The following is a 12739-nucleotide window of genomic DNA, read 5'->3' as shown; positions in this document are numbered from 1 at the left end:
TAACAATCTATATAATAAAACAGAATCGTTACTGGACCTGCACGGTAAACGCGGGGGGAGGGGTGAAAACAGCAAAAACCTTTCCGAAAAAAGATAATTTTTAATTAAAATGCTCTAAAAATTGATTAAAAACAATGTTACGCACTCTAAAATAAGACCACTTGTAAAAAATTAGCCCCTTACCAGATTTGTCAGCCGAAAAATAAAAAAGTTATGCATATGAAAAGATGGGGATGCTAAAATGAATAAAATTGTCTCCAAATTAGTTTTTATTTAGTAAAATTGAATAAAATACACAAAACCCCCACATATTTGGTATCGATACGTCCGTGACAATCTGCATAAAAAAAAAGAATAGTTTTTCGACTCGCAAAGTGAACCCCGTAAAAATCAACCTCAAAAATACTCTGAAAAAAAGATGATTTTTAATTAATACCCTTTAAAAAAATGCTTTAAAAAGTGATTTTAAAAAGTTACGCACTCTAAAATAAGACCACTAAAAAGAACAATCCTTCTTGCAAAAAAATAAGCCCCTAACCAGATTTTCAGTAAGCCGAAAAATAAAAAAGTTATGCATATGAATGTCAGTGATGCTAAAATTTACATTTTTGCCTAATTACTTTTTATTCAGTAAAATGGGAACATTTTCTTTTAAAAAATTATATAAATGAGGTCTTTTCGTAATCGTGGAGACCCATAGAAAAAAAAACACAAATAAAGTTTAAAAATTGATGATTTTCATTTCCTCCACCAACAAAGAGTTAATAAAAAATAAAAATAGATGCCCCAAAATTACATACCAGAAAAGTACCGTATATTCCGGCGTATAAGACGACCTGGTGTATAAGACGACCCCCCTACTTTCCTGTTTAAAATATAGAGTTTAAGATATATTCGCCGTATAAGACTACCCCTTTTCCAACGCATACAGTAGTATACAGCACAGCCCCCAGTAGTATACAGCACAGCCCCCAGTAGTATACAGCACAGCCCCCAGTAGTATACAGCACAGCCCCCAGTAGTATACAGCACTGCCCCCAGTAGTATACAGCACTGCCCCCAGTAGTATACAGCACAGCCCCCAGTAGTATACAGCACAGCCCCCAGTAGTATACAGCACAGCCCCCAGTAGTATACAGCACAGCCCCCAGTAGTATACAGCACTGCCCCCAGTAGTATACAGCACTGCCCCCAGTAGTATACAGCACAGCCCCCAGTAGTATACAGCACTGCCCCCAGTAGTACACAGCACTGCCCCCAGTAGTATACAGCACTGCCCCCAGTAGTATACAGCCCAGCCCAGCATTAAAAAAAAAAAAAAAACTTATATACTCACCCCGATGTCCGCGCCGTCTTCTTTCTTCTGCCGGGTGCCGCCATTGATCTTCCCCGGCAGGCGCCTAGTATGACGCGCCGCTGCTGACGTCATACTAGGCGCCGACCCGGGGAAAGACATGGCGGCGCCCAGCAGAAGAAAGAAGAAGGCGCGGAAGACTGAAGACAGCACAGCGCGGACATCGGGGCCAGCGGAGGGTGAGTATTTTCCCCCCGATGCCTTTTTGAGGCTGCCGGCAGCTTTTTGAGGCTGCCGGCAGCCATCGCTGTGCAAACACCCGCGATCGGTGCTAGCACCGATCGCGGGTGTTACCGGTAAGCCTTTGCTGCAATATGCAGCAAAGACTTACCGGCTATGGAGAGGGCTCAGCCCGTGAGCCCTCTCCATGCACCGGGACCCGCCGTATAAGACGATTACCGGCGTATAAGACGACCCCAGAGAAGACAGAAGATTTTTCTGTCTTCAAAAGTCGTCTTATACGCCGGTATATACGGTACATCTCATGTGGCAAAAAAAAAAAAAAGCCTCTATAGGTCCACAATAATAAAAAAAATTATATATTATAGCCTGTGCAATGTGACATAGCAAATCTGCTCTGAATGGCGCCTCCTTCCCTTCTATGCCCGACCGTGCACCCATACAACAGGTTACCACCACATATGGGGCATCAGTGTACCCGGGAGAATTTGGGTAGAAAACTTTGTGGAGCCTTTTTTCATTTAATCCATTACAAATGTTTACTTTTCTATCGAAAATGAATGTATTGTCAAAAAATATTACAATTTGTAGACCACACCTCCATTTTGTTTTAACCCCTATAAAACACCTAATGGGTTAACAAACTTCTTAAAAGTGGTTTTTCATACATTGAGGTGTGTTGTTTATAATGGGGTCATTAACAATTCTAGCTATTATTTAGGCCTCTAACAGTCAATTAAAAGTTGAGCAGGTCCATCTAAATATTAGTTTTGATTATTTTCCCCAAAATTTTAAAAATGGCACCCAAATTCTGAGCCTCATAACATTCTAGTAAAATATGTGGAATCTTAAAAAACCATGCCAACATAAAGCAGACATTTGGGAAATATAAGTTTTGGAATTTATTTGGGTGCTATCTGCTATTTATTTTGGGACTATCTGCTTCAAAAGTAGAGAATATAGAACTTTGAAAATAAAGAATTTTTCAAAATTTTTGTTAAATTTAGTTTTTTTTCATAACTAAACAAAAGATCTCATCCAAATTTTTAAACTAATTTGAAGTACAATGTATCACGAGAAAATCTCAAAATCTCCTGGATATCTCATAGCGTTCCAAACTATAAGCACTTATAGTGACATAGGGCAGATTTGAAAAATGGGGCCGCGTCCTAAAGGCCAAAATAGGCCGAGTCCAGACGGGGTTAAAAAGACCCCGAAAACAATTATAATGTCCGATAAGGATATTTACCAAGATGGATTTTTTGAAGCTGGAGCAAAGAAACAGCAAGGAAATGGATAACATAGTTTAAGGTAGATAACAATAAGATTATAGGAGAAGCTTGTTGAAATGAACCAGCAAGTCCACAGGGATGAATTCTCATGAAAACTTTTTTTTATCTCTTCCTCATAAAGCCAGTAACAGACAAATTGGCAACATCAGAGTAGTAGTAGATCCACACATCCTATGCGTTTCGAGTCCTTGTGACTCTTAATCATAGACACTGATACAAAAGCATGTAAGGGTATATAAAATGCCCAAAAGTGGGAGGAGGAAAAATAAACCCATCATTATCTCTTTTACCATTATAACCCTGATCAGATACTAAACGTATAAAAAACATTAGCATACTAAAATCAAATAGTTTCTGACATTCATGCCATGTGGTACAACACTGTTCAATACTAAAATCCAGAAACCTTCCCTATTCAAAAGACATCTTCTTTTGTCTCCACCTCTTGGTGGGAAAGTCGGAAAATTTTAATCCCAGAGTCTCCCCATGATGAATCGTACAGAAATGATGTGTGGCACTGGATACATTTTTTTAAATTTGTATTTGTAATATCATTTATGTGCTGTAATTTGCGTGTTGTACATCCGATATAAGATAAATTGCAAATTGTACAGTTGCATGTGTCACAATTGATGAAAGTCTTCACAGGGAATACATTACCATCAATTGTAGATGTAACACTTTTTATTTCAGTGGTATAATAGCATACCATGCATCGTGGTTGGCTACATCTGAAAAAACCCACAAGGTCTAGCCATGTATTCCTTCTTGGATATTGTTTAGGTGATAGTAATGAGCCTAATGTGGGTGATTTTTTTGTGGAAAAGCTGCAGCCTGGCGCAAGAATATTTCTACATTTTTCATTTTCGTTTAGAATTGGGAGATATTTTTGGATGATACTTCTAATTTTGTTATATTCTACACTAAATGTAGTGACCATAATAGGACACTTATTCCATTTTTTCTACTTTGTTTAGTGTGTAATAAATCAGAACGGTCTCTGGCGTCACTTATTTTTTCTGCTCGATTTAAAGTCCACTTAGGAAATTTGCGGGCAGTAAATCGAGCAGAAATATTATTTTTTTCTTGTTGGTAACTGTCTACATTAGAGGAATCCCTCTTAGCTCGGAGCATCTCTCCCACACGTACTCCCTTTATGGTATGATTTGGATGGCAGGAGGTGGCATTTCCTGCTGTGGGTTTTCTATATGTTCTGGTGGACACAAAATTATTGGTAAATGTTAATGTTAGGTCTAAAAAAAAAAAATCAACCATAACAGGATCCCATTTGTATGTAAAAATAAACCCAAAGGATTATTATTGAAGTATGCTATGACATCAGCAATCCGTTCACTATCAGATGACCATACAATCAGTATGTCATCCATATAGCGACAATACCATGCTATGTCTTTAGAAAACGGATTGCCTGAACAGAATACATAACTTTCCTCCCACCATGCAACGTAGAGGTTAGCTAGCGACGGGGAAAATTTAGCCCCCATCGCTTCTCCACTAGATAAAGAGCTACGGGTTTCTCTACAGTCCCATTGCTCTTGTGATTAGGACCCTCACTCCTATTATCTTATATGACTGTTTTTACTGTTTGTAATGTTTTATTTGTAAAGCGTTATGGAATATGATGGCGCTAAAAAAAGATAATAAAGATAAATATAATTTAATCTGTAAATTGGGTTTCTAAATTGCTAAAGGAGTTGTCTGATACGTTTCAAAATCTTCTATGTGGCCAGAGGGGGTCTGCCTTTAAAAAAAAATAAGCCTCTATTTACTTTAACGGTCCCTCTGGGTATACCATGTTGAAGTCTCTCCGCTCCGTAAACAAACAACAGCACGGGAGCTGCGCTGAGTTCGGCTGTATCAAGCGCCGAAGTATTGGGATGGGTGGGTGTGGCCAGACACCTCTGCCGGCCAGAAGCTGGGCTGAGCGCAGCTTTTATGCCTTTGTAAACAGACAAGGGCACGGACCAGAGAGACTTTGGCGTGGGACACCGGGAGGGACCGTGGAGGTAAGTACAAGTTTATTGTTTTAAGCAGCCCCTCTCATGACCACATACAAGTTTTTGAAAAGTCTCGGACAACCCCTTTAAGGGACTTCTGTAATAGAGTAAGGGAGAGTAAAAGAAGCTCATTTGCATAGGTGCACCCCGTGAAGTCAAGTGTGGGAGTGCATCACAAAGAAGAACAGGACAAAAATGCAAAAACGGACCTGAACGTTCAGGCACCAATGGCCCTTGGACACAAAGAGGGTAATAAAGCTTAAATAGATTTCTGATCAATTTTAATAATTCCACATTATTTGAAACTGACATGTGTCACTTTATGTGGTTATAACATTGCAGGCCCACGACCTAGTGTGATCTGGCCCGGCTCATGTTTCCCTGCCCCTATGTTGTGCTCGTTGGGAGCGCAGCATAGGCGCAGGGCAACTACAATACTTGCCTTTCCTAGCTCCACAGAAGCAACAGTTGTCCTTTTCTTGGCTCCAGTGTGCGCCCCCTGTAAGCGCCGGCTCTGAAACCAGCACACGTGATGTAGTGACATCATCATGTGTGCCGACTTCAGATCAGTCACATTCAGCACAGCTGCTGCTTCCCACAACAGTGGGAGAGGGAAGGGAACTGGGGAAGAACTGCGGCAGCACTATAGCTATTGATGCAGCACTGTGGCTACTGGGATTACACTAGGAGCACAATGGCTGCGGAGGAGTGTTGGGGGAGCACAGCGACTACTGGGGGAGCACTGAGGCAGCAAAACGGCTACTGGGGGAGCACTGAGGCAGCACAGCAGCGGGAATATTGAGGAAGCACTGTGGCTTCATGGGGCATTAGGGGCACTGTGGCAGCTTGAGGGCGCACTGTGGCTACTAGGGGGTACTGAGATAGCTCTGCGGCTGAGGGCGCACTGTGGCTACTGCGGGTACTGAGAGAGCTCTGCGGCTACTGAGGGCGCAATGTGGCTACTGGGGGTACTGAGAGAGCACTGCGGCTACCGAGGGCACCAGGGGCTGCTTATTTGTCTGTGTGGGGTACATACAAGCCATGCTGGTGTCTTAGGTTATTCTTATTTAAAACTATGTTCAGCATTTTGGTTGTCCTCAAAGAGCTGATTGTAATCGTTAGATTGTATGAATGTAATTACTAAACAGTAGATACATTTATAAAGTAATAAAAAGACAGTCAGCCCCCTTTATGGGAACCACTAGATGATGTGATGTGTGGCTGTCTGCTGCCTGACCCATGTTGCCTATAAGAAAAGAACTTAATATCTTAACACATTCTAATAAAGAGAATGCTGACAATACTCAGACTTTAGTTCAAACATCTTTGTACAGCTTCATTGCCTCATGCATTTAGATTTCCTTACCGAAAGATCTTTGAATGGATGCAGCAGGAGCCCAAGGGGAAGCCTGGCTTTATTCAGGAGCGCCTGTGTTTGAGGGATGTTGGTTAATGTACAGCGAAACAGCCTATGGGCAAGGGGAAAGAAAAGTTAAGATCAACAAATAAACCATCATCTTAACAATTTAAAAATGAACTAACCCTTTGAAACAATTTTTTTTCTATTCATTTCCATTTCAAAAATGTTATTACATAAATGAGAAGACAGTGGTGATACTCAAACCTCTAATATTATTCGTTAAGCAATTCGTCAGCTTTGTTTCTGCTCTTTTTGCCCCTCTTTTTTTTGAAAGCACAAATGATTAAAATAAATCTGCCATCAAAATCAAGCATGATAAACAAGGGATACCGTATATACTCGAGTATAAGCCGACCCGAGTATAAGCCGAGGCCCCTAATTTTACCACAAAAAACTGTGAAAACCTATTGACTCGAGTATAAGCCGAGGGTGGGAAATGCATTGTCACAGCCTATCCAGTATGTAGCCAGCCAGCCCCTGCCCCAGTGTATATAGCTTGCCAGCCCCTGCCCCAGTGTATATAGCCTGCCAGCCCCTGACCCAGTGTTTATAGCCTGCCGGCCCCTGACCCAGTGTATATAGCCCCCCCCTTCCCCGTTGTGCAGCACAACAATACCGGATGGATCGCACAGAAGATCTACGGGTGCCGCCAGAAAGGCGAGGTTTGATTTATTTTTTTGACTCGAGTATAAGCCGATTTTGGGTTTTTCAGCACATTTTTGTGCTGAAAAACTAGGCTTATACTCGAGTATATAAGGTACTTATATTTGTTATCCACGACCTGCTTCCTTCAAAAATCTAATTTTTAAATTATGCTACTTGTAGTGAAAATAAAAACAAACTGGCGAGTTAACTTTTTCCCATTATCTTTTCAGGCAAAGTCCAGTCTCTTCTACTATGATAGCCCTTTATCAGCATTCATGAATATCCACCTAGCTCTGTGTTTTCTGAATATAAAATCAAATGGTATTTGCAATTTTGTTAGCATCTAATGTACACCTACCATACCTCTAATTGCTTTTCTTTAATGTATGACATTTATACTTGCCAAGATAAGTTTCTTGACATATGGATATTCATGTATCACATGCAGTTTGTTCAGATGTGCCTTCCTATTGTTCATGAGATATTTCATGGAAATCGATTTACACATGTATATTTGGGTTTTTTTATCAGCCAATTGTGTATATAAACATTTCTCCATTCTAAACATGATTTCACTGTACATATATAATTATGTACACTGTGCCTGAAGGTGGTCTATAACATACCGAAACGGCACTCTTGTTTGCTGTGAATTTCACAAATAAAATAATAATCTGAACTTGTGACTGGATGTGACTGGGACCACAGTCTAAAAGATTACAAAACACTACAATATCATGCATTAAAATGATAGAGGGCACACAAGGTCTCTCTCACACCAGCACGCACCCAGGCCATTTTGACGTTTGCCAATGACAACCTGGATGGGAGAGTAGGCATGGGAGAAGGTCACGTGGGCCAAAATAGAAATTTTTGGTACCAAATCCACTCGACGTATTTGGAGGAGGAAGGATAAAGTATGACCCCAAGAACATTGTCCCAACTATGAAGCTAAATGGTTTGGGATGATTTTTTTGCAAAAGGTACAGGACAACTATACAGTACTTTATTGGTCTTTGCTAGGTCTTCTAGAATGACAATGATCAGAAATATACACCCAGTACAATTAAGAAGCATTTCATAGTCCTGGAGTTGCCTAGCCAGTAGAGGTTCTCCTGGCAGAGTAAAATAACTCCTCTTAGTATTTCTGAAGAGGATTTGTAGCAATATGACAGACCAATATGGTATATTACCAACAACTATTACCAGCAATCTAATAACACCCTTTATGAACATTAACATAGAAAATGGACTTGGCTCACATACGGACTGCAGTCCGTATTTTTTTTTTTTTTAACATGATGCAATACTTTTTAATATAACAGTGTCCATGTCCATTATACAAATGACCGTGTGTCTGTTACTTTAAACAGAAGAGAGTATTCTAGTCTAGACCATTTTCCACAGATCACGAGAATCTATACGAAACAAAATGCCAGACAAATGCAGATCAGCCAAAAGAAATGGATGTTAATGTCCGATTTTCACAGGTGTCAGTTATGTTGGCTGTGGGCATCGACCCTAGGGTCAAGGACAGATGGGTTGGAATCCGTGAGCAATAAATAATAGTGGTCTCAGCTTCCGCTGCAGGTTATTATTGCAGAGTAGACTGGCTTTTGTATAAATCAAATCCATTTTGCTGATAGTATAAATCGCTCTGTATAAAACAATGAGAAAAGGGCTAATTTGCAGCTAAGCTGCCAATTTGTCTCCTTTCCATAGGGTAAGATTGCATAGAACTTTGCAATGTGTTACATTCACATGGGGCCAAATGATGCCCAAACATCTGCATAAACTGTCACTCATGTCACAATGCACATGTATTTTGGCTTGATTTGTTTGTAATGCATTTTTAATTAAAATGCACCAGGTGAACACAACCCAGACTGTATATTTTCACAAATCAAATGTACAGTGGGGAGAAAAAGATTATATCCACCTACACTTCATACGTTACTTTTGGTGAATTCCGACATAAAGCAAAAAGTCTGGTTTCTACTGCACTGTATCTACATTAGAAGCAGTGTATATTTACATAGGTTGCCCTGCCTGACAGCTGCCTCCTCCATATCCAGGGTCAGTATGGCATGACACATTCGCCTTTCAAAAGCCATAACTTTTAAATCTTTCTGTCATTTTAGCCATATAAGGTATAGTATAACAGGATATATTGGACAGCACCATTCATGCTATGCAAAATAGGCTTCTAGTGAAAACTCTAGGTCCCCGATTCTAGGTCCCCGTCATTAATGCCTTTCTACAAATACAAAAACTTTTCGATGATTTGTAAAGCGCTACGGAATTTGATGACGCTATATAAATAAAGATTATTATTATTATTATTCTCAAAAAATTTCCAGGATATTAGTATTAATTATTAACCCTCACACATACAACCTTTTGACAAGGTGAATAATAACACCTACTTCTCCATTTCTTTATAACTATTAAGGAAGAATAATGCTCTGGGCTAAACGTACTCTGGGCTACAGTTCAATTTCTGGATTTCATCCGGCAGACAAGGTGAAGGGGGCTTAAAGGAAGTTGGTGGTAAAATATTCCTTTCTTGAAGAAGATTCACAGCTCGAAGTTCATCCAGCTGCTGTGCTTGATGAATGCTCAATCCTCCTACTGATGGCAATAAACTGTTCACTCCAACATTGAGCTAAAAAAAACAAAACAAAAAAAAGCATTATTGGAAAATAGTATACTTAGAAAAGAGAAGCTAAAAAAGTAAAGCTCAGCGACAATGGACCCTTTACAACAATTTTTGTGATTGCCACATACATTAGAGTTTTTACTTTTAGGATCAACAAACAAATTATAATTTGTAGGCTTTTTTTGCAAAACAGAACTATTCCAAGGGCTTGGAAAAAGGGACCAGTTTTGTATCTAAATCTGTTTTTTTATTTTTCATGTCCATAAGGCATTTTTTTTGTCACTCTTACAGGAAAAACAGGAGAAAAAAAAGTGATTGGCCTAACATTAGTTAGAATGCATAACACCTAATTCTACTGCATCAGTAAAAAAGCAGTATAGCATTTTTTACATCTACTGTAATCCATGATCTCTAAATGAGGACATGTAAAGCATATGAAAAACATATAGAAAATAGTATGTGTAAAAAAGCCTAACTGGTAATGGGATTTTTTACTATATTTAAACTACACTTTTATAAAATATGCTTCAGAAAATCGAATACAGGCATTCCCTGGGTTTCATGCAAGTTGAGTTATGTGGTTTTTTTCCCACCAGGATGAAGGATTGTAAACCAAACACACTTGTTATTAGCTGGCCGGAGAGTGGGGACAAGATGTTGGGCTCCTAATTATGCTAGGAACATGACAAATCTTGACAAAGATTCATAGCGAATTAAAACATTGCAGTTTTTTCATGCCTGTGTGAATAAAAGTTTATCACCTTTTTCATTACATCAGAAGCTGTGGTCTTTTCCTTTCTATATTGGACTTTGGAGTAAGAGTAAAATGAATTTTATTCCAGCATACTCACAAACAAAATATTAAAAGCACGCATATCACAATGGTTAAAAACGCCAGAGGACCTCATGCGTTTCGCCCTTTCAGCTTCATCTGGGGCCTGATCTCTGACATAATCTCCCCGGTAATTTATATTCCTAGGTGCGTCTGAGAGAAAAGTTAACCCTATAAACCAGTGATGGGGAACCTTTTAGAGACTGAGTGCCCAAACTACAACCAAAACCCAACATGACCATTTAAACAGTAACATGTTGCTACCTGTTTTGTTGTGGTAGAATTGCGGGGCCCAGAACAGGAGCTCCAATAATAACTCAGCCTTGTCTGCACCTACTTGCTCCTCCTGTTGTCATAGGCATCTAAGGATGTGTGGCTTTAAAATACCACTGATTACAGCACATCCTGGCCAGGGACAGGGAGGAGGTTTTGATTCCTTTCTGGAAACGTAGGCTTTGGTTTGCAATTTGGGCACCATGTTAAAGGTTCGCCATCACTGCTTTACATAGTCCAAAATGCTGTCAGACTTTGGGATTTAGTTACTGGTACCTTATACAGGGGCACTGGTGTGCCCATGTATTGTTAATAAAAATACGTCTGCCTTGTCCTTGAACTTAACACATTAGAGTAGCTGCATAATGCTCGGCTCTCATGCCTACAGTAATGGCCATAAGTTTTGAGAATGTTCACATGATCTGTTGCCCTCTGGTTTTTATGTGTGTTTGTCAGATGTTTTTATTACATATAGAAATTCAAGTGCAATTATATTATGAGTAACAAAAGCTTTTATTGATAGTTAGGCTACATATACACTATGTATGCCCGCCGTACCGTAGTACCGCAGGCAAGACTGTCAGAAGGCCAATTCCCTTGGCTAAGAAGCAACCCCACACATGAATGGTTGCAGGATGCTTTACAGTTGGCATGAGACAAGACTGGTGGTATTACTCACCTTGACTTCTCCGAACAAGCTGTTTTCTAGATGTTCCATACAATCGGAAAGGGGATTCATCAGAGAAAATGACTTTACCCCAGTCCTCAGCAGTCCACTCCCTGTACCTTTTGCAGAATATCAGTCTGTCCCTGATGTTTTTTCTGGAGAGAAGTGGCTTCTTTGCTGCCCTCCTTGACACCAGGCCTTGCTCCAAGAGTCTCCGCCTCACAGTGCTTGCAGAGGCACTCACACCTGCCTGCTACCATTCCTGAGCAAGCTCTGCACTGCTGGTAGCCCGATCCTGAAGCTGAAGCACTTTTAAGAGATGGTCCTGGTGCTTGCTGGTCCTTCTTGGGGGCCCTGGAGCCTTTTTGGCAACAATGGAATCCTTGATGATGCGATAGATTGTTGACTGAGGTGCAATCTTTCTAGCTCCGATACCCTCCCCTGTTAGGCCAGTTTTGTGCAGTGCAATGATGACTGCACATGTTTCTTTAGAGATAACCATGAATAACAGAAGAGAAACAATTATGCCAAGCACCAGCCTCCTTTTAAAGTGTCCAGTGGTGCGATCTTACTTAATCATGACAGATAGATCTCCAGCCCTGTCCTCATCGACACTAACACCTGTGTTAATGGAGCAATCAGTGAAATGATGTTAGCTGCTCCTTTTAAGGCAGGCGTGCAATGAAGTTGAAATGTGTTTTGGGGGAAAAAGTTCATTTTCTACGCAAATACTGACTTTGCAATTAATTGCTGTTAAGCTGATCACTCCTTATAACATTCTGGAATCTTCGCAAATTGCCAATATGAAACCTGATGCAGTAGACTTTGTATAAATTAACATTTTTATCATTCTCAAAACTTATTGCCATGACTGTACTGACCTCTTCCCCAAGAAGTCTGTATAGACTGGCCAATGACAGCGATCAACATCACAGGACCAATCAGATTGGTCCTGTGATGTCAGAGGGGGGATGTCCCCTCACAATCCCGGCATGCCACAACAGGATGATGTCATCTCTGCAGACTGCACCGGCGTCACTACGGTCAGTGGCGGATATATCAGTCGTGGAGCAGGAAGGGGTTAAACTAGGCTACTTCTGGTGGTATCATATATAGACTTCTATGTCGAACGTATTCATTGTATGTGACAATAAATGTTTTATTTATTTTGTTTTCTCTGGTTTAATGTGTTACATTATAAATCTTTGTGTTTATCATCTGTTTGTATCTCGAAATCTGTTTTGAAAAATCAAAAATAAAGAGTGGAATCGACAGCTTGATTAATGTGGTTTTTCATTTGGCAAATGAGGAGGTAAATAGGTATTCCCATCTGGCCATTCACATTTAATTCAACTTATTTGCCAAATGTAAACATTTCTTCAATTGGATGTTATTAATG

General features: G+C 40.1%; 1 protein-coding gene across 2 annotated transcripts in view; it reads right to left on the bottom strand.

Moving 5' to 3' along the window:
• Positions 1–12739, bottom strand: part of SEC24A (SEC24 homolog A, COPII coat complex component) — a 160189-nt gene that overhangs the window by 79575 nt on the left and 67875 nt on the right. For both annotated transcript variants that reach the window (XM_072145854.1, XM_072145856.1), the window contains 2 exons: positions 9390–9574; positions 6211–6313 (listed from right to left, as the gene is read on the bottom strand). In XM_072145854.1, the coding sequence (XP_072001955.1) occupies positions 6211–6313; positions 9390–9574 (288 nt within the window). The remainder of the gene's footprint in view (positions 1–6210; positions 6314–9389; positions 9575–12739) is intronic.

The sequence above is a fragment of the Engystomops pustulosus genome, chromosome 4 (assembly GCF_040894005.1).
Source record: "Engystomops pustulosus chromosome 4, aEngPut4.maternal, whole genome shotgun sequence".
Taxonomy (NCBI): domain Eukaryota; kingdom Metazoa; phylum Chordata; class Amphibia; order Anura; family Leptodactylidae; genus Engystomops; species Engystomops pustulosus.
This window is presented reverse-complemented; position numbering and strand designations above follow the sequence as displayed.